Here is a 21,442-nt window from a genome sequence, read left to right as displayed (position 1 = left end):
TGAGGAATCCGTGCTTCGGCCACTGTATGGATTGTGATGCTTCGTTCACATCTTTTTCACCTTTTGGATGTATTTTATGGGAACCCTATTCTCCTGGGATATTGTTCAAGTGCGGTATCTTTATTTGTGATATTCCCCAACAATTTAATACCCGCATGCCTAAATTTCCACCATTCAAAAGTATCCTTAAAAGCGCTCTCAGATGTATAGCATCGCGCGACAAATCCCAGTCACACCTTCATGAACCTGCCCACCCACTGCAGCTTTCTGCGTACATGACCACACATGTTCTGCATGATTGATGAGCCGTTCCTAGAAGGCGGCCAATTCACCTGTTCCTGTCCGTCTTGCTGCCAATCCCAGTTCTCACAGGCCCGGGCTTCATACACGTAGTATCCCTGCCCAGCACATTTCGGATCCAGCATGTATTGATTCCTCTTGCGACATGCAGCAACATACCCTCCAACTGTAGCTGCGCCGCCACTCAAACCGTCGACTCTCTCCTTATCAACACACCCGAAGTCCCTCAACCCGTCGTTGCAATTGTAGCAGTAAGCTTGCGCACAGTCATTTCCTCCTCTACTTTTACCCACCTGCCCCTGCTGTATGCAAGCCACTGAGCCCAAAGCCGGGGCCAAAGCCAAAGCCGAGCTCGAGTTCGAGCGCGAGGCCGACACCCATCGATTTCTCCGCGGACACCAAGTCATATGCTCTGGACGAGAGCGTGCGCCTCCATGTTCCTCCTGCCCATTCGCGTACCTTGCACCACACAACCCCCTAGTCGAATCTATAGTCACCTTCTTCTGGAACCAACTGTCTGTGTGTGTGTTCTTGTAGTTTGCATCTGTGGCGGGAAGTGTGCTTGCTTTTGAGTTCGCGGGAGCCAATGCATTCCTGCGTCGAGTGAAACAGCCCTTTTCTTTCTGTAGTCTTTGAGCTCGCTCGGCTTGAATCTCGCGCATGTTATTCTGCAGGTGGATGGGGATTTGAGACAGAGCAACTTCATCGAGATCGAAAATCACTTCTTCTTCATCGACGAGGGAGTTGGTGTCTGTTGCTGTTTTGGGGTTGCCTATCCATGGTTCCATTTTGGGGGGTTGGCGGTGATTTCCAGTTGGGTTGAATAGATGTTTTTTGGTATTTTGGAGGGTAAGCCCTGTTTTTTTGGATGATTTGTGATGAAAGGAAGATAGCTTTATGAGGGGTCTTGATTTTTGAGGATTGAAACAGAAGGTTTTGGGAGTAAGTTGTTGGAAATCTGCGTTTACTTAGTGTTTAAGAGATCAACACCAACAGTAGTTTTCCAGGTCTACCCTTATTAATGGTATCCATGGGAATGAAAGAAATAGGTGTAATGGAACAGCTTTAGTCTCTTTAATATAGCTGGTTTATATTATTGTATTGTTTCTATAGCAATGGAAACAAAGATCGGGCACTTCTTTCACTTACAAAGGAAGTGTTTATTTGCTCTTATCAGAGCTAATACACTAAAAACATAGCCAGAGTGAGGAAGACAAAGTTTCAATGAGATAGGAATATTATATTCAAAATTAGGGTTGTACATGAATAGTAGAACCAGGGGGTATATAATTCACGTAACAGAAGGGGAGATCATATGTGCCAACAGTCTTTCAAAACCCATAATAGGAGATGTAGGAAAGTTAAAATTCTCGGCTTTCGCCAATTTCGCAAATGTCAAAAACCCCCGTTTCGGGGATTTCGTGCTTCTTCAATGCCTCCTTGAGCTTCTCAGGAGGCTCGAGGACATCCTCTTCTGTGAGTACCCAAGTACCCCAGTGCATACCCAGTGCTTTCTGACATTGAGTATCGCGGAAGATTTCAACCGCATCATGAGGGTCTGAATGCATGGAGCTCATAAACCACCGCGGCGAGTAGGCACCAATCGGGATTAATCCAAGATCAAAGGGACCCCGGAACTCACCGACCTGCTTGAACGCAGGGCAGGAGGGAAAGTTATACTCTGGGGCGTGATCATCGACATCATCTGGAAGCACAGGTACTGTCCTGTAGCCAGTGTCTCTAGATGTGCGCATACTTGGTTAGCCATATATAGGTGGCAAGGACGGTTCATGCTTACCCTGCAAAGTACACCTTACGTCCTTCAGCCTCAATGTACCACGAAGCCCAGAGGGTCTTTGCACGATCGAAAACGCCGCGGTTGCTGGTATGCTGACAAGGCAAGCAACCGATGCGAGCTTTAATGTCCTCTGGTTTTGAGCTCGTGCCTTCAGCAGGCTTTTCTACTTCAGCCGTGGAATTGGGTAACGGAGATAGCACAATATCCCGCTCCTCCCACCAATCGAGTTCCGTCATGTTCGTGATTCCGGAGCGATTAAACCATGCTTTGTTACCAAGGGGAGCAAAGAAATGGCAATTGGGGTGTCGCGAATGGATATCTTTAATGGTTGGTAGAGACAGATGATCGTAGTGATTGTGGGAAATCACCACTGCGTCAATGATGGGGATCTCCTTGATCTGGCAAGGAGGTTCCGTGTAGCGCTTCGGCCCTAGCCATGACAGCGGAGAGCAACGATCCTCAAAGACCGGATCGAATAGCACCCGAAGTCCGTTCGGGAACTCGACAAGGTAGCAAGCATGGCCCAACCATGTTGCGCGCAAAGCAGGAGTTTCTCGACTACGTAAGAAATCTGGTTTTCGCACAGGAACCGTCGGGGGGGTGGTATCGGGACGGTTGCCCTTTCCAGAAACTACGCGCCTGTACAGACAAACCTAATTAGTGATTTTGCACATGTTTAGAAATGTATAATTTTTTCTCACCAAAGTGCCTGAGGGGCCTTGTTAAAAGGCGCAACCCACGAACTACAACATTGTCAGCATGGAAGAGGTTCTCAACAATCTCCCGCCTGAGCTAGAGACGTACTCCCAGGGATTGTCGAAGCCACCCTTGCGATGGTGGGTTTTCTTGTCCACGCCCTCGGGAGCTGGAGAAATAGGCGACACGGAGACCGTGAGGGCGTAAAGAACCGTCGCACTGGAGGAACCCATCTTCAAAGGCGTAGTAGAAAAATTGCGAGAAGGAAACGCACTTCTTCCCTGATGACGAAAGGAAGACCAGTGTCGCCAAAAGTATTGCATGCTGAATTAAATACGCGCGAGAGTTCACGCTACAAGTCAAGGACGACGGATCTTGCAGGGGGAACGTGAATGCGATTCGAATCCTTAGAGAAACAACCACCTAGGTAGTCCATGATATGATGTAGTTTCTTTACTGACTCCGATTAATGGGTATTTCTCTTCAGGTTTCCACCAAACCCGACCGAAGTAAGCCAACTCCATTACTTCCGCTATCTCCAGCCGAGAACAGGCCGTTTTTGGGATGTGGAGTTGTTGTAGTCGGCGATTCCTCCGCATTCGAACCTATGAGTAGTGAGTCCTGATGGTTCCAAACCGAACAAAGCCATAGTTCCCTCACGATCATATTATTTCGAGTAGATGTAGATTTTGATTGGAAGGGGAGATGTCAGACAAAGTACTGTGCATGGAACGTTCTTTTAGGTCGCACAGCAGATCGGCCCGTATGTCTTTCCGACTCCGCGTCTGCCCACCACACGCGATTCCAGTACCTCTTGACTCCGGCAAGCTGAGGAAAGAACTAGAATCAGCTTCTGAATGGTTTACGGCTGATGGTTGGCATGGACCCAACTGGACCTCCCAGTTCTCCAGGATTACCTTCTCCTGGGGATTTACTTGTCCAGCAGAAAAAAGATGCCATTCAGGCCGCCGCGCAGCCGACCGGAGATGGAGGACTTCTCTCGCAGCTGACTAGCAACCCTTTCTTCACGGCCGTAAGGAACTACTTACTCCTGGTTTCATTGATTTGGACAATTTATATTCTAACGTGATCGTGATTGATAGGGATTCGGCCTTGCGGGACTTGGAGCCGGTCTAAGTCTGGCGCAAAAAGGTATCCGACATGGCGCCGCCCTCCTTCGCCGACGTATGCTCGTGGATGTCGAAATCAGTATTAAAGATGATTCCTATCCATGGTTTCTGCACTGGATGACCCTTTATCAACAATCACAACTCAATACAGCTCGGTCCGCTGCCAGCAGGTCTGGTTACATGGACTCGCTTCTTCACCGATTGACTCCTGGAATGCGCCATCTGTCTATCCAAACGCAAAAGGTTGAACACTCAAATGGAGCTATCCACACTCATTTCGCGTTGGTGCCGGGACCAGGAAGACATGTTCTACGGTACAAGAATGCGTTTATTTTTGTCAACCGAATGCGAGAATCCAAGTCGCAGGATCTTCAAACTGGCCGGCCGTGGGAGACCATTACCCTCACCACCCTCTATTCGCATCGTCATATCTTTGAAGATCTATTCAAAGAGGCTCACGCTTACGCCGCAAAATCACACGAAGGCAAAACCTCCATCTACAACAGCTGGGGTACGGAATGGAAACTCTTCGGACAACCGCGGCGAAAGCGCCCGTTAAACTCAGTGATTCTAGACAGGGGCGTGAAGGAGCGGATTGTAGAGGACGTCAAGGACTTTCTATCGAGCGGGAAATGGTATCTAGACCGCGGGATTCCCTACCGTCGCGGATACCTGCTATATGGACCACCCGGCACGGGTAAAAGCTCATTTATCCAGGCTTTGGCAGGAGAGCTGGATTATGACATTGCCATCTTAAACCTCAGCGAACGAGGATTAACCGATGATCGGTTAAATCATCTCCTCACCATTGTTCCAAACCGGACTCTAGTATTACTGGAAGACATCGATGCTGCGTTCTCGAACCGCCGCACCCAGACTGATGAGGACGGATATCGCGGTGCCAACGTGACCTTCTCAGGCCTCCTGAATGCCTTGGATGGAGTCGCGAGCGCCGAGGAACGGATTATCTTCCTCACAACGAACCACGTTGAGCGGCTAGATGAGGCCTTGGTGCGGCCCGGGCGAGTGGACATGACAGTTCGCCTCGGAGAAGTTACCCGTTACCAGGTCGGTTGCCTGTGGGATCGATTTTATGGTGAGATAGACACAGATGGGTCCTATAGACAAGCATTCCTGAATCGACTCGAAGAATTGGGTCTTGTTGAGGATGAAAATGGCCAGAAACCGGACCGGTACACTAGCGCGGCATCATTGCAGGGCTTGTTCTTGCATAATAAAGGGAATATGGAGGGAGCCATTGCCATGGCCGACGCGCTCACTCACAATCTCCATGATGAGGCAGCGCACCAGCATTGAGCGAAGACCGCTCACTTGTATATTGTATATTATGGTGATAGACTTGTGTTGTATAGACTCCTTGGGTACGCGATGTACTGTACGAAATTTTCCATTTAGGATACACGACCACCAATAGGCTGAATCCAGAGAAAGACCAAAGGGATAAAGAGTGTATTTTGTCAAGTATGCTGTCCATCCTAATAATTCTCATCTCCGTCCGTGCAGCCCAACCGTTGCCGCCCCGCATATTCCCTGGTCAGCTTCGGCTTCCTCAGCTTTCTGCCATCACACACTCCCTGCTCTCTTCATTCATGGCATCATCAAATCAGAGAAACGCTCTGTATCCATTTTTCTCTCATTGGCAGAAGGCAAATTGACTCTGGGATAGATTGGCCGGGCCAAAGTTCCAATCTGATGCTTCTCATTCCTCCGTCTCTTCTTCATGACTCCCTGCCATATGGCCTGTGACGCATGGTGCCTGAACCTTGCATTGTTCAGCGCTTTGGTAAGAGCGAATGAACGTCCTTATTTACCTCCCTGGAAGCGCTGCAACTAAGACTAAGCCACTACTTGTGACCAGAATCTCATCCGTCCGACGGGCCAGGGAGGTGAGGCCGTTAAGCGCCCGCGTGGGCTCCCAGGAACACATGCAGCACAATACCAGTTCTTCACACTTGCAGGAGCCTCTCATCATTCAGACCCTGGTGACTCCACCAAGATAACTTTTCGATCATCAATAAGCCAAGATATGGCGGCGTGTAAACTTGTCACACTGGCCGAAGGTTGGCTCTTAGACCGCTCCAGCCGTCATGGCCATGACGGTATATAGTAGGGAGCCAGGTATCCATCCACTGGTTGCTTTATTCTGGTGACGCATTAATTTCCCGCTCTGACATTGCTGGAATTCTGTGTACATGGTTTGCTGTTGATTTGGCGTTTGTTGATGCATCGACAGCCTGGCGTGTTGATACACGACTGCCGTACAAAACCCATTGGCAACCGGTTACTTTTGCATCATTGAAAGAGAAAATCGAGCAAGGGCTCTTTCATTTTCAAGCTTGGTCGATTCTCCGACGTCGAAATGAGCCAATTTCAGCTTTTCCCTCCTCCTGCTCCGCAGGGAGTCCCCAAGAACCCATTTCGAAAGGGACCTAGGAGACCGTCGGTCAGCACTCAGTCCTCAGTTTCGAGTCCTTTAGAAGACCCCAGGGGCAAGGGTGCGGAAGCCAAAGCTGTGGTATTACAGGTTGTCGAGCCTAGCAGCATTAAGCCGTCACGGAAAGCACACATCCCTCCTCCCTCGCCACGATCATCCACCCCAGAGGCGAGACCAGGTTCACGATCGCCTGAATCAATTTCCAAAGCCAGCCCAGAAGAACAAAATGTTTCGAGCCCTCTTCCAGATGATAATAAGCTGTTATCACCTGCTAGAACTAATGGAGATGGGGAATCCGGTCGTGCACAAAACCCTGCGCCTGTCGCTGCCTCTCCAATCGTCCCCATGAGGTCGATATTCCCTCGTTTCAACCCAGATGCACCACTCGGTCAACAGCAATACTGCAATGGCGTCTCTCAGAACTTCTCACGACCTCGTACCAGGCCTGCAGAGCTTGACTTATCTCAGGCCCCAGAAATCGATCGCGCACTGGGACCCAAGACGGTCCCTGCGAGCGTGCTGGATTTTCCGGCAGGTCTTCTCGATCCAGTTGATGTGGTCTACTCTTCTACAGCAGAGCTTAGAGGGTTATGGGAGGCAGCAAATGGCCAGAGGCCAGAAGGTATTGGTGGAAATTTCAGCCTTCGAATGCAACGGTAAGCATCCATAACTAGACCCATCATTCCCAATTTGGAAATATCCAGACACTGACTTGCCCAGCCTCGACGCCGCGACTTTCGTCTTTGGCGAGGCTAATGCACCCTTCTACACCATGCAAACATACTCTACGGATGAACTATCCATATCGAGAACAAACCCCTCCAACCCTAACACCAAGATCTCCATTATGATGCTCCAACTGGAAGACCGCCGTCGTCGGGAACCCCCCGACGACGGCCTGGTATCCCACCTTTTCTCCCAACTCGCCGCCATGCTTGCAATCGAGCAAGCAGAGGAACTAGCCCGGCAACACAGACTTCCTCTCCTCGAAGCAGCAGAGGTAGAAGCCGACGCGCTAAAGCGTGCAGCCGCCCAAGAGTCTTGCAGACTTTCCTGGAACCCCACAAAACGCCTCTACGAGCTCCAACACCCATCCTTGAGCAAGCAGGCCCCAAGCCCAGCCCTAGTCGGCGCAGCGGGTATGGCTCTCTCCCCTGTACGATCCAAGTACTCGGGTGTCTTACACATTACTGTTTCTACCCCATCCGCAAACCCCACGGCAGAAACAGCCCCAGGTCGCGCTCAACCGCCCACCATCCTCGTCACAGCTCCCCTCCCAAATAGCTCTATCGACGCAGCCGCTTCACCGCGCACATCAACTCTCCCTCTCACGGACACAGACGAGCCCCTCGCCTCCTTAGACCTAGGCACCATGACGCTGACGATCTCCACACCCACAATCACAAACACCATTCCCTCTCTATACGCAATCGACTCCATCGTCGCTGCGATTCTCGCCGTTGCCGTCTCCGACGCAGCTACAAACCCTGTACTCGCAGACACGCCCCTTTACAACCCCCACAACAACCACTCTCTCTCTCCCCAACCCCAACCGCAACCGCAATACCCACGCACACCCACCACCCCATTCACAGGCAAACTCGTCGCCACGATCGCCGAGCGCGAAGACGCCCAAGCCGGAACAGACCTCATCTCACGAATAAAATCCGCCGCGTCCCCGTCCCTCGACAGACAAACCAAGCCCGCCGCACGATTCAACCCCCAAAAATGGCTCTCGCTGCCCTTTCCCCGCTCAGCGCACTCGACCCCAACCCACCTCCCCCAACCCGAGCGTCGGAGTAAACGAGCTAAAAGGCAACCACCCCCATCCACGGGCATCAGCATCCCGATGGTCGCGGAGGAATTCGACCTCGAGAAATACGGCCGCTACGGTACCGGTTCTTCGCGGGAGGGGGAAGAGGTCCCTGGTGCAGCGAGGGGCGCCATCAAGTTACTCTTCTGGGGACTCAAGTTGGTGGTGTTTGCGTTGACGGTGGTGTTTAAAGTGCTCAGTTGGGTTTTGGTTGCTGTGGCGAGGTGTTTGACGAGTGAGAAGCTTTGATTTCATTTTCTTTTTTTTCATTTCTTTTTTTTTTTTTTCAGTGGTAGGGGAGGTGGGGGAATTGGTGTGCTGGAATTTGGACTATCAAGTTATTCCTGCCTGGGGTGGGATAATGGTAATGAGGTTGGTTGGTTTATGGTAGTTCGTATATACGAGTTATGGTTTGTTTGGGATATAGTTATTGATTTACCTCAATGGTGCTATGCTTGTTTTGGATATCCTAATGAATTACTAGGTACTTTTCCTTCTACTTGAGTGAACTTCTTATATGGATTTTGTTCAAAATGTTGATTTCTCTCCTAACGCGAAAGGGGGTTTCTTTTCCACACCACATAGCCAGGAAAAAACTCTGGATTATATATATATATATATAAAAAGAAAGGACAAAGTCAAACCTTTGACTCCAGATTTAATAAACACTCCCGCACCGCTTCGAATCATTAATTGATAAAGGATGACTGGCCGCGCTATGGCCTCAATATACTGTTAAGACATAGAGGAAGAAGAAGTTGGAAAGAAGAAGGGGGTGATGATGTTCATATTCACCACATCATATGTACGTAGAACAAATACCGCTGACGGATCTGCGCAACATCGTACACGATGTACTCGTTGTACAGCAGGTTTGCGTCGTTGCCTTCGCGGCTCGTGGTCTTGATATTCGGATCAGGCATTTGAATGCCCTGAAGGTCTGGATGGACGCAGCCTGCATCCTTCCAGCCACCAGGGATCATGCGACCCTTACCCAGGGTAGAAATGCTTCCCTTCTTCTTTGCGTTCTCGCCGGCGTGGTAGTCGGAGTTGGAGAGCTCCAACATAGGGTTGCCGAGTTCGACATCGCATAGCATGAGCAGGCCCTTGTGACCACTGTTGGAGGACCAGCAGTAGCCGGCAGATTTGCTGGACATGTCGGCGAAGTAGACGCCTTTCCCGAACATGTATCCGCTGACGGGGGCCTCTGGGGGTGCGATGCGGAGACCCTGACTGAGGATACCACCGAAGTTGGTACTACGCGAACCGTGCCAAAGGAGGTGGCGATTGCTATTCTGGAGATTGGCGTATGGGGATGACTTGAATCGCTCGTGTTCGCCTTGGCGCTCGATTCGGAAGATATCGATCACCTGATACTACGTTAAATATTATTCGGGAGAATTGTTAGAAAGAAATGTAACACTCACGCGGTAGTTCATGTGGTGAGTGGATCCACGGGTCTCAAAGAGGTATTTCTGGAGTTCGACGAACTCGGTAGACTCGTGGTCCACTATGTAGGGTTAGATTGACTGTCTCATGGGCAAAAAGGAAAAACCTTACACTGTGTCATCTCTTGCAGCCCCAAACCTTGGAATTGCCGATCGAGAGGGTTCACATCCACGATCTTGCTTGAGTCTTTCACGATGCTGTTGGCGACCTCCATATCGGTTAGAGCTTCAAGAAGCTCAACCTCCTTCTTGATATACACCTCGCTGTCTAGAACGGGGGGTCGGTTGCGACCAAATACGTGTGGGATGAGGGTGAAGTAACGGTCGCTTAGCTGTTCCATAGCCGGGCGCAACTGCATGCCATATCGAGTGGATGCCAAACTGGGTGTGGCTGCAAGTTCTGCTAGTTCCTTGAGAGTCTCGAAACCTGTCTGGAGGGTTCTCTTGCTCAGTTTACCCAAGGGCAACTTTTTGGCATCATAGGACAGATTGGCCATGGTAGAAAGGAAGTAGTCCTGGTTGAATATGAAGCTGATGAGGTTCTGAATCGCAGTGGGCAGGGTGCTGCGAGGGATCGGCTTCGACGCCTTGCCAACTGTTTTGGTATCCTTTCCGTCCTCCTCTTCACCATCACTATCTTCGTAGTTACGCTCGATAAAGGTATATTTGCCGTTCTTGGGGGTATTGAGTCTGTCTTTCCATGCGAGACCTGATTTATCCTTGAATTTCTTCTCAAATGCAGCTTTGGCGCCGTCTAAAGTGCCGTCACCCAGATGCGCAGACTGACCATTCTCGCCAACTCTGCCCCAGCGGGCCCAAACCTGATACTTGTCATCATTTTTTGAAACAAGTAGCTGGATGCGGTAGAATTTGTTGTTGTTATTAGCGGCGACAGTTTGATTCAGAGTAGCATCCCAAATCAGGCCAGATTTGGCAATATATACCGTTGGGTCTGTATCCGGGTTAGTTTGGTGGACGAAACTATCGAAAAAATCGAGTCACCTTTCCATGCGGCATCATTAGGGATGTAGGACTCATCAACTGGGACCTTAACGGTCTTTGAAGTGGCCATTTGCGCATTCTCAACATCAGCTTTAGGTTTCTTGTTAGAATCATCCTCATCCTCATCCTCATCTAGTGCCACCTTGGCCGTTCGTTTCTTTTTCTCCGCCTTCACAGGAGCTGCACTGTCATTTGCCTTCGCTGTGCCATTGGCTGCGCCAAAATGATATGACTTCTCCGAAACCGGCTTCTTCGCCTTGTTCGACTCCAGTAGCCAATCGATGGATACAATCTCGCATTTTTTCAGGTTGCAAGCTTGTTGATCTGGCATCGCAAGATATGAGCAAAGATAGAAGAAGCCATGTCCGGGGTAGCGTCCGACTCACATTTGGTGCCGTTCTTCTCTACTTCCTTTTCGGTGATGATCAAGTGGGTGCAGTCCGCTGTGACGGAAGAAGTGAAAGTAGCACCATGGCCTTCCACAATTGACTTCAAGTCGGCTACAAAGGTGCGATGACATGTCAGTCCCAACATTCCACGCGTTCCATTGGAATCGCCATCAGGGGCAATGTCCGGGGAATGACGGAAGCGGGGGGGTTCACCTTGTTTGTATCCGGAAAATGTGCCGCTCGCCGCAATCACGAGCCTTTTGAAGGATCTTGGAGGCATTGGGAGTAATTAATGGGAAATATCCAACCAGGGAATGCAAAAAGACCAAAAGAAAATGAAGAATGAGAATGAGAAGGGGGGAGGGATGCAGATGGATATGATATGAATACGAAAGGATCTCGAGAAGATGGTAGAGAGGCGGAGAATTGGCGCTAGAAGATCTCTAAAAATATCGCGGCGCTCGGAGCTTGGATGGACAGAAAAAGAAAAAAAAATGTCTCTCTGACTATGTCAATGATGCTCTTGAAGGTTGTAAAAGACAAATTGAACATTGACTGAGAAGCAGGAGAACGGAAGCTTTAAATCGTCTTCTGTTGGGGACGTACATACATGGATCGCCTGAAGCTCCAGGCTGCCATGCCTCTGGTGCCTAATAGGCTAACAAACCGACAGGCAGAGCTCGAAATTGCAGGGACCGAACGTTGCTTCCTGGCAGATTTAAAATATGAAAAGTTGAGCCAATTCTTTTCGTGCTGTTGAGAAGGTCTTCTTGATTTATTTAGATCCCCTCTCTTCTCAACTGGGAACCGGAGTCGTGAGAATACGGGGGGAAGCCAAAAGAACATATAAAGTATGACACAGTCACCCAGGTAAGATAAATTTACGAAAATCTTAATCTCAGCTTGTAGATAACCGCTGGACTTCACAAATCTATACTACACGGCAACGTAAACGAGATGGCGCATTTTCTGGGATATATCATGGATCAAGGGAATTCCTTATCTAGTCATACTTTCAACCTACCTCCTAATTGACCAGTTGACCTCCGAATCGACCTCCGAATCGACCCAGATTATTTCCGTCTGAAGCTGCTGGACGTAATAAATCACAGGAAAGACAGGAGGAATGTCTGGTAGTGTATTTAGGGCATGGATGCCTGTCAAGTATCTTTGATAGTCTATCCGGATGTATATTCCATGGGCTTAACCAGACCTTATCACATATTCTATATACTACCTAGGTAGGGCTCCTTTATTTGTTGGCTTGGTTCTTAGCCTCTTGCTGTATGTAAGACATAGCAGGTTTATAATTCTCTCTTTACCCTGGCATAGTAATTAAAATATTAAATCTTTATTTATAACTCTCACTATCTACCTTCCCTATATGTAGTGGTTTGCTCAGTCAAGTCTTTGAAATTAACAAGAAGATTGGTTTCTATAAAGGCACCATAACTCTTTATCTTACATGGCATTATGAGATTGACCAATTGTAATTTAAATATCTTCATTAACTAGTATCTTCTGTTAGTAGTAGAAAGCTCCATATGCTTCAGTGTGAATCAAACCTCAAATATTATCTTAGTTATTTCCATATATGCGATGGCTTTCCCAAGACACATGAATTGCCCGCATCCAAAGACAAGCTCCGTGGTTCTTTCTATCTCATCCCGCGATTCATTATCGGCCTCCAGAAATTACTCTAGTCTAAAGAGATAAGTGTCTTTTCCAAAAATTGTAGAAGACCGCAGAAGAGAGGATAGGTTCGCGCAGATAGTAGTTCCCTCTGGAATATGAACTCCATGCATTAGCTCTCCTCCTTTTGGTATATACTTCGGGAACAGCCCTAATCGAGGGGGATGACTGTGAAGACCCTCGTATATTATGGCCTAATCATGGTTAGTCGGCTGCAAAGTATGGTTGATTAACCTCGGCCTCTGCCTTGGATGATGACAGGCTCCCCTACTTGTAGATAAGGAAGGTGTTTTATCTCCTTATACGGAATTGGCGTGGCCTTGCCCTCTTGGAAGGCGGTTCTGATTTCCTCTTTCAGCCTCTGGTAGACACGAGGAGTGGTGATCACATTAAGGAGTGTAGCCTGAATAGCAGAAGCAGTAGATTCGGAGCCTGCGACCAGCATGAGGAAAGCTTGTCGCAGGCCTAACACGCGAGTTCTCTGCCCCATGTATGCTGTACCCATTATTGACTTTGAAGTTTGAAGTCGCCCCTAACTAGGCAGTTCGGGGATGAGTGTGGTGACGTAGTGGATCACTTCGTTGGTAGTGGGCCGTTGGATGTAGATATTATTAATGCTGACCAGAGCATGTCCTGGCCTTGCACGGGTCGGTGCTGCTGGGCTTTCAGCTTGGTACCTTTCTGTATGTAGGTCATGACTCTGCCTGCCTCCTGTGACCCTGATTGCGAGGCATGGTCTATTTCGGCCCGGGCTGTAAGTCCAGTCTGCTTCCTGCGGCTAGGCGTTGGCCGCACTGGGTGGAGGAAGGAGGTGATCCAGGTGGTCTTGTCTGTCTGTGGGTTCGCGCCCCTCCTGGATGGCCTGACGCTGATAGATCGGGGCTTCGACCTCCCTCCGCATGAGGGTCCAACTTCGACTAATCCCCCCCCCCCCGGACGGTATTAGGGACCCCAGGGATAGTGTATTTGTATCACCAACTCCAGCGCCTTACGAGCTTCATCCCGAGTAGGTGGTTCTGATGAGCTGAGAGGAGACGGTCGTGAACTCGGACTAATATAGAGAATATATGGTTATTGGCGAGATTATACCCAAGGACATAGCGAAATCGGACCTAATAACCTAGCGCGTGATAGAATAGTGTATATTCTATATTGATTTTGAAATCTAGCTCCTATATAATTTGTCTTATATAGGAATATATATATAAATAGATATAAATCAGTATATTGTTTTCTAGCTTATTCAGGGTTTCTTTCCTCCTTATATCTGACAGGTTCCTCCATCGAGATAGAGGCAGCAAGTGGGCTTGTTAGGCTTCTGGAAAAGGAGAACGTGATATAGAGTGAAATTGTACTCTTTAAAGGTGTATATTGAAGGCCAATTCCATGATTTGTAGGTCCTAGGGATCTACCCCTTTGGTATTCCCGTGGCTCTGAGCCAGTGACAAAGATGATGATAGAGATATAAAGCTGGTAGGTGGTTGCATAGAAGGTACCAAAACTAAGTTAATGCTCATACTAGTTGAAATACCTAGTAACATATAAAGATGAACCATGCCAAAGGCCAGGCCAATATCTATAAACACGAGCGTGACACGCTCCAAGACATAATATCGCGAAGTAAGGAGATGGCGGCCATTATTGCTAGAAGTAGATAACAAGAAACAAGCCAATGAAAATAACAATATCTATACTGAGAAAAAGGCTTATCTTGCAATTTTTGAATGGAGAGCACATGACAACAAAATCTTCAAGCAGTAAACTGCAGACTATCAGGTAAAAACTAATCATGGGAGCAATAAAGAGGGAAGTTGTACAGAGCACTTGCAGTGGGAGAAGAGTATATAAATGCAATCCCTAACCGCCCCTTCCGACCTAGTCTCCAGGGTCGCGCGTTACAAGGAGCAAATACGGCAACTTGATATTAGTATTCAACAGTTAAAGGCCGATAACGCGCATTTGTTCCAGGAAAACCAGATTTTGGAGGAAGAGAACAATTATCTTATAGCAAGGCGTGACCCTGGAGACTAGGTCGGAAGGGGCGGTTAGTGATCCCTCGCTTGCTATAACATCCTAGGGGTTTGCCCCAAATGCTGAGATATGCCCCAAGGATATCTTATCCTGCACTGTAAGATAGTTTGTTCACTTCCTCCAAAATCTGGTTTTCCTGGAGCAAATGTGCGTTATCGGCTTCTAACTGTTGAATACTAATACCAAGTTGCTGTATTTGCTCCTTGTAACACGCGTTGGTCTTCTCCAATTTTTTCCTTTCTTCCTCCAGATACACCTTCTTGCGTTCTTGAGCCTCCAATTTTTTCCTTTCTTCCTCCAGATACACCTTCTGACGTTCTTGAGCCTCCAATTCTGTAGCTTTGCCTTTGATGAGCTCCATTTTCTGTTGCTGACACGCCCGTTGCGCCTTGTGGTTTGACTCGCTCTGTAATTCTTCGTCAGTGCTATTATTGTACTGTAGGAGGTCTGCACGAGCTCACTTTTTTCTCGAAGCTGGCATGATAATGTTAGCATTGTTGGAGAACAGCCTATAGTGAAGGTCCTACTTACTCAACAGGCATGGTCATGAATCTAATATCATGTGGTATGACCAGGTTAACTTGATAGAGAGACACTCCAGTAATGAGTCTTGAGATTGTTAGAGTTGTATAATAGAAACAGGAAACTCCTATTAAGCGTGAAATAAGAATGTCTTCTACGGAGTACTTATATAAGTTAACTGTATTCTATAGTAAATAAACCCCTTTCTTAAAACTACTATCAATGAGAAATCCTTTGTATGGTAGTGGGGAATATGGGGCTAGTATAACAAAGAATCCCATAGCAACTCTACATTTTCCTGTTGGCTATCATTAGTCTATAAAAAATGGTACCACCTTCAACCTTGTATACCAGGATACCTACAGGCTATGCCTATCAATTACCATTATAGGATAGACAAGCCCACTACCTGCCCTTTGATATATGCCAACATAGGATCTTACTGCATTAGTTTGTGAAAAGACAGTTATGGTCGCTAGAATGAAAGCTCTGGAGGTCAGTGGCTGCAGGTATCCGTCCCTTTTAGATCCATTTATTAGTTGTAAGCTTAGGATTCATGATATATAGTTGGATTTTGATCAAAACTTCATTAGCAGGTTTGCTTGGGATCTATGGAAAGCTAAAGCACTCAAGGAAGTTGCTTTTATAGGTACAGTCTTCTGCACTATACCGGTATGTACCTTTCCCCCTAATTCCGGAGTTTTTGGCCGGCGAGAGGTTCTGAGACCTGAATAACCACACATATCGAGTATGCAGAAATCATGTCGATCAGTTCCTTTAAGTATCCGGGAAGGCAATGCCGGGCTTCATAAGCAGGCCTGTTTTCAGCCGTCACATTAACGAGGCAGAAATTAAAAGAACCTTGGAAGAAGAAGAAAAACCAGGGATGCCTTCAGAAAGAAGCAAGTCGAAGAAAAACGAATTTGACAGATAAGCAAAACCCACGCCATGATCAACTGCGCTGCGGCATTAATCAATACGAAGTGGCGGAGTCTTAATAAACAGAACTAAGGATGGAAAAAAGATACAGAAATTAGGTATCCCTGATTTTTTTCTTGATTTTTCTCCTCTTTTTTTCCGCGTTATGCATCATTTTCTCGGGTACGAGGGAGTTCTAGACTGGAAGAAATATGAATGCCTATTCTTATAAAAAAAAAAAGAAAATGTAGTAATGTGAAGCCCTAACCAGGGTTCTGGGATTGAGCACTACCACTCCGGTACGTACTTCCGTCGGAGTTGGCATCGTCACCGACTCAAGGGGCCTTCAGAGACCTTTCCATTGGTCACAGACACAATACAGGCGGTCAAGACTGATTATACAGTTCATGAGGATGAGGCTCAGACAATTCCTTCCGATGCTAAGTGGTTCCACCAATCCAGAAGACAACAGTGTGCGTAACTCGGGTCCAGATCCATGAAAGGGGCCAACCCTTGCTCGTAATAATCACAGCGTTCAGGTTACCGAATTAATCATGGTGGTATTTTCGGTGATTGCGTGGCATGATACTTCTTTTACCAGGGTCCTCAACCGTCAGCATTAGGAGAAATTAGTTTACTTTACATTACGTTAGTAACGTTACTCCTTCCGCGAGATTGGCTGATGGACATGGATGAGTGGAGGTAAAGCTTACATAGTTCAAGAGAGGCTCTGCCCTAGCCATAATCTCACTTTAACTCCGGGCACTGGCAATTTCCGACACCTTGCAGAGAATCAGAATACGTAACCCTGGAGGAAGAGATGAACGGCCAATCAACGACATTTGTCAGTATTTCGAGTGATCCCCGTCACAATGAAAAGCGAGGAACCGCTGAGCTGACTGGGACTCGTACTATTGGTATCCGCTTCTGTGAATGGGATGAGCCAATAGGCTGCGTGTGCCCAAACCGGCGATAAGGATCGGGCCAACCAAAGATCAAACGATCCGTCGGAAAAATGGTGACAGCCGTCGTTCTGTTAAAGCTTTCGACAGCTTTATCAAAGATATACTCCGTACGGAGTACTTGGATTAAACACACAAGATCCGCGCGCATAATCCCATAAGCTCCTTACCAGCTTCTTCGCCATAAAGGTTTAGAGTCAACAAAGGCCATTCCATATTCATCGACAACCTGTTGCCATCGGGCAACCACCACCGCAGATGAGAATCTTCCAAGGGTTGCGTGCCATCTGCAGCCTTTCAGCGATTGAACAATTAACGAAATGAACTCCTGCGACTAGCAGCAATGAAGCGCGGGTCGCATTCACTTCGTAACTGAGTTTGGGCGTTTACTATGAGACATACCGAGTATAGCGGACATCATAGAGCTAACTGATACCCAGGTATTACGAGTTCACAGAGGTAGTTGAGGCTTGGCGAATGGAAGAAGCGCGGTAACACTTGGTTGAGATGAGTGTCCATACAACATTCAGTGGCATCACTGATATTTCCCTGAAGATATACATATCAACTGGCTAAGAAGAGATCGGCAGGCGGATGGAGACTTCGCTCTCGTGTTTACTATTTTCGGAATATTTAGATTACATGGAAAAACCACTCAGGTGTTTTTAAAACCAGCATTTCTATTGGTCAGAGTCTAAAAGGTGGGGACAAAATAACGCGGAGAACGGCGCTTTAACGGCCCGGCTGCGGATGAACTGGGCGCCCGCGGTGTATCAATTACGTCAGGCCGCGTAAGATACACTCAAGCACCGCCGCAGCAGGGTCCTCCCCCTGTGTATTGGCCCGTACACCCTGGATATCCGAAAATTACGACCAGTATTGGTTACCATTTCCATATCAGGACTAGACCAACTCGTCTATCAGGCAGACATCCAAGACGCCTCAGCCTCAATCCATCATCAAGAGACATCAATCCCATCTCATCCTATCCCCTTTCTCCCCAAGTTTTGTCAAGTGGTTCTCAACCTTTGGAATATCTATATTTTCTCCGATCTTTGTATTTATTATTATATTCTGTCATCCCAGGCTGGCTCAATCTGGTCTCTACGGACTCCTGAACACTCACTCCATCCAACAACAACAACAACAACCACAACCCCCCTCTTCTTCCCGGTAGACAGTCGCCATTCATTTACTTTCGACTGTGGTAGTATACGTGTATACATAAGAGCGACGGTTCGATCTCGCGTTCCCTGGGTGGTCGGATATCTTATCTGTCCTCTTTGACTAGTGCATAAACTGATTGTTGATGAAGACCACGGACAACAGAAGGCTTGGTAGTAGACTATTCACTTCACTGCCTGTCTGTGTCACTCGAATTCAGCTCAACTAGAACCTTTGCCTTGGATTCGTCCGCAAATAAGTGAGTCATTTCTCCCCGATCTCCATGAGCCCGCCTCCTCTTGCTAACGCCTCCCCAAGAACATTCAACCATTCACAATGAGTTCTTCACAAGAACATGACTCTATAAGAGCCCACCCGAGGCGTCGGCCTTTCAGGGCGTCGCGTCCTTCCCTGGAATCATCCTCAGCGCCTTCCCATCCACGGCTTAGAAAAGGAGAAACCTTTCATGCATCTTCTCGAAGTTCCTCGGACCGTGACCTCATCTTGCCTCTCCTCCCCCGTCGTTCTCCCACATGCCCCGGCGCCTTGGAAGCTATCGCCGCTGGACAACAGCGTATGTCCAACATTTTGGACCGCCTTGATCTGAACTCGTTCAATACCCCCACATCAGGAGAGGATCACGACGACCTTCCTGTCCCCAAGGGTCTACTTGAACTTCACATTCAGTCACAGTCCAGGAAAGAAGGTTCCGCGGAACCCCGTTCGCGTCAAGCCAGCCCCATGCCCAAGGGTCTTGCTAGGAAATCCCAGAGAGCGCACTGCCATGCGTCGGATAGCGGGCTCGGCACTTCCATCAGCAGCGGCCAGTCTGTATCATCAGCGAACAAAGGTACATGGTCAATTTACAGCTCTCCTCACCATAGCATGGACTAACTCCCTTGCAGTAAAAGCGGGACAGTTGTCGTATGGTAGCAACACAGCCACTCTCCAGCGATCACAGTCCGCAATCACCCGTTCAATCACAGCTCTGGAGCCTCGGGATGCTCAGCAGCACAAACTCACTCCCGGTGGTCGTACAGAAATCGAAAAGCATATTCTGGGCCCCCTGTTAGAAGATGAGTGTCTCAAGCCATTCCACCCTCTGCTCGAAGATGTCCGTCAGCAAATCGAAGATGAGCGCATTTCTTCTCTGCGTGACCTGGAAAAGACCGTCTTTTCCTTAGCTCCTGTAGGTGTATCCTTCTCACCAAGTAAAGGTAATGTTACTTATATGTATTCTCTCTTGCAGGATGTCAAGATTCACGATGCTGCCTATGTTCGTTTCTGCCAGCACACCATCCTATGCCTGGGCCAGACAGTCTCCTTCCTGAATGACCGAGACCTATGCATGCCTGCCGATAGGCAGTACTCCAACGGCTACTTCGTGGATCTCCTAGAGCAAGTGACTCGTTTCAAGAGAATCCGAGATGAGATGCGTAAGAGAAGTGAAGAAGGCAAAGCTGGTGAGAAGCGGGTTGCCTACAAGTAAGTCATCATTCCTCGGATAGCATAACAGGCTGAAATTAACTTTGAACAGGGAACCCAAGCTCATCGTGGAGGGTGGGCTCTCTCAGACCGGACGGCCTCTCGAACTCGTTGCCCAGAAAGATGGCAAACTTATCTCCCTTCGCACCGGAAAGCCATACGAAGAGTTGGCTGTACCTTCGATGAAGCGGACCCTGAGCTACGGATCCGCCGATGAGGGTGCTCAGCGCTCTATGGCCCGTCGTAAGAAGAACGCCCCTCCGATGAACATCAACAAGAAGTGCAAAGACTGTGACAAGGTCTTTTCGCGGCCTTGCGACCTTACGTAAGTTCTTCGCTATCTTCCAGACTCGAGTATATCAGTTGCTAACTCATCAACAGAAAGCATGAGAAGTCTCACACTCGTCCCTTCAAGTGCCCTGTCCCTTCGTGCAAGTACCACACCAAGGGGTGGGCAACTGAGAAAGAGTCCGAACGTCATTATAATGACAAGCACTCTGAGGCTCCACGTCTGTACGCCTGCCAGTTTGAATCTTGCTCTTACAAGTCTAAGAGGGAGAGCAACTGTAAGCAGCACATGGAGAAGACTCACGGGTGGGTGTACATGCGCTCGAAGAACAATGGCCGAACTGCCAAGCGATCTTCTATCCAGCAAAGCCCTGCTCCCTCCAGCAGCAGCTCTGCTCAGCCACAACACGACCTATCCAATTGGGACATGACCCCTGCTTCTGCAACCCCCGAGTTCAAGCATGAGTCAACCGGTTGGGACATGGGCCCTCATTCCGAGACCCCCGAGTTCTCCTTCAACGCATTCCAGCCTCCGATGGCCGGTATTCCAACCCCGGTAACTGGTACTGCGGAACTTGTTACTCCCACAACAGGAACCATTAACTCGCCTTCGGAGCCGTACGATATGGCATCCGAAAACACTGCGTTTTCAATCCAGGATATTTTCCCCGATATGAAGGCGAGTGATGGTGTGCTCTTTACCGGCGGAGACTTGGACTTCGTCGACTTTTCCAACCAGCCGAGCATGTTTAACGACTTTCTCACTGGCTACCCTGATATCACAATGCAACCCCAGGGTATGAACTACGGAGACATGCAGCAGCCTCAGTATGACGACGATTCTGCTGGCTTCCTTTTGGATGTTTACAATGACATGCAAACGTACGGGATTAACCCTGGAGGTCTATAATCGCGTTACGTATCGAGGTTGAGAGAAACCCTGGTGGTTGAAAATCTTGGTCAATGTGTTATGAATCATCTTGGATGGCAGGCGATCTTTTTTTATATTCTTGTTAAACCACTTTCTGTTATAAAATGATTTTGTATAAGTGGCGCTCGATCGCCTTACCGTTATTAATTACTCTCCTCCCGAGGAATCCAATATCCTCTCTTGCATCTGCTCCTTTTGAAACAAATTGGCAGCAATCTATAGCGCAATCTACTTGGTCCAGCTACAGGCAAACCGCCTCACTTCGGTCCCTTCAATTCAATACTTCTCCATAACTTGTCAGACTTTCCAAGACAACCCACATTCGTAGCTCTACACCCATTTCAAGCCCGAACGACCCTGAAATACGCCTGAGTGCTTTCCACATCCCTTGCCTCTTCTTCCCCATCTATAACTACGA

The 21,442-nt window shown here is 48.2% G+C and overlaps 8 protein-coding genes across 8 annotated transcripts; 3 read left to right on the top strand and 5 right to left on the bottom strand.

Annotated features, from left to right (window-relative positions):
* Positions 1-230: 230 nt before the first annotated feature.
* On the bottom strand, positions 231-1,252 carry P175DRAFT_0556410 (uncharacterized protein; the record flags this gene model as incomplete). Its single annotated transcript, XM_040900693.1, has 1 exon — positions 231-1,252. Exon 1 carries the CDS (start codon positions 1,086-1,088, stop codon positions 231-233), a length of 858 nt encoding a protein of 285 aa, XP_040752831.1. The 5' UTR covers positions 1,089-1,252.
* Positions 1,253-1,383: 131 nt separating this feature from the next.
* P175DRAFT_0500337 (putative Zn-dependent hydrolase/oxidoreductase family protein) lies at positions 1,384-3,488 on the bottom strand. Its single transcript, XM_040896937.1, has 4 exons — positions 2,903-3,488; positions 2,800-2,841; positions 2,099-2,737; positions 1,384-2,040 (listed from the first exon to the last, which is right to left on the bottom strand). Exons 1-4 carry the CDS (start codon positions 3,025-3,027, stop codon positions 1,662-1,664), a joined length of 1,185 nt encoding a protein of 394 aa, XP_040752830.1. The 5' UTR covers positions 3,028-3,488; the 3' UTR covers positions 1,384-1,661.
* Positions 3,489-3,674: 186 nt separating this feature from the next.
* On the top strand, positions 3,675-5,241 carry P175DRAFT_0435739 (bifunctional AAA family ATPase chaperone/translocase BCS1; the record flags this gene model as incomplete). The annotated part of the gene is made up of 2 exons (XM_040893754.1): positions 3,675-3,827; positions 3,898-5,241. 2 exons carry the CDS (start codon positions 3,675-3,677, stop codon positions 5,239-5,241), a joined length of 1,497 nt encoding a protein of 498 aa, XP_040752829.1.
* A 1,063-nt stretch (positions 5,242-6,304) lies between these two features.
* Positions 6,305-8,441, top strand: P175DRAFT_0508411 (uncharacterized protein; the record flags this gene model as incomplete). Its single annotated transcript, XM_040898350.1, has 2 exons — positions 6,305-7,035; positions 7,100-8,441. 2 exons carry the CDS (start codon positions 6,305-6,307, stop codon positions 8,439-8,441), a joined length of 2,073 nt encoding a protein of 690 aa, XP_040752828.1.
* A 495-nt stretch (positions 8,442-8,936) lies between these two features.
* P175DRAFT_0186635 (putative poly(ADP)-ribose polymerase PARP) lies at positions 8,937-11,460 on the bottom strand. Its single transcript, XM_040892531.1, has 6 exons — positions 11,245-11,460; positions 11,029-11,142; positions 10,643-10,966; positions 9,753-10,592; positions 9,620-9,702; positions 8,937-9,562 (listed from the first exon to the last, which is right to left on the bottom strand). Exons 1-6 carry the CDS (start codon positions 11,309-11,311, stop codon positions 8,984-8,986), a joined length of 2,007 nt encoding a protein of 668 aa, XP_040752827.1. The 5' UTR covers positions 11,312-11,460; the 3' UTR covers positions 8,937-8,983.
* A 1,136-nt stretch (positions 11,461-12,596) lies between these two features.
* P175DRAFT_0500334 (uncharacterized protein) lies at positions 12,597-13,270 on the bottom strand. Its single transcript, XM_040896936.1, has 2 exons — positions 12,995-13,270; positions 12,597-12,917 (listed from the first exon to the last, which is right to left on the bottom strand). Exons 1-2 carry the CDS (start codon positions 13,211-13,213, stop codon positions 12,726-12,728), a joined length of 411 nt encoding a protein of 136 aa, XP_040752826.1. The 5' UTR covers positions 13,214-13,270; the 3' UTR covers positions 12,597-12,725.
* Positions 13,271-14,839: 1,569 nt separating this feature from the next.
* On the bottom strand, positions 14,840-15,296 carry P175DRAFT_0492102 (uncharacterized protein; the record flags this gene model as incomplete). The annotated part of the gene is made up of 3 exons (XM_040895873.1): positions 14,840-15,179; positions 15,216-15,263; positions 15,286-15,296. The coding sequence occupies 3 exons, from the start codon at positions 15,294-15,296 to the stop codon at positions 14,840-14,842; spliced, it is 399 nt and encodes a 132-aa protein (XP_040752825.1).
* A 3,360-nt stretch (positions 15,297-18,656) lies between these two features.
* Positions 18,657-21,003, top strand: ace1 (putative C2H2 transcription factor (Ace1); the record flags this gene model as incomplete). The annotated part of the gene is made up of 5 exons (XM_040893696.1): positions 18,657-19,170; positions 19,226-19,509; positions 19,570-19,794; positions 19,868-20,130; positions 20,187-21,003. 5 exons carry the CDS (start codon positions 18,657-18,659, stop codon positions 21,001-21,003), a joined length of 2,103 nt encoding a protein of 700 aa, XP_040752824.1.
* Positions 21,004-21,442: the final 439 nt, after the last annotated feature.

Source organism: Aspergillus ochraceoroseus (genome assembly GCF_002846915.1).
Source record: "Aspergillus ochraceoroseus IBT 24754 chromosome Unknown P175scaffold_3, whole genome shotgun sequence".
NCBI classification, from domain to species: Eukaryota; Fungi; Ascomycota; class Eurotiomycetes; order Eurotiales; family Aspergillaceae; genus Aspergillus; species Aspergillus ochraceoroseus.
Note: the sequence above shows the minus strand (reverse complement) of the source record. Positions and strands in the feature narration are given on the sequence as shown.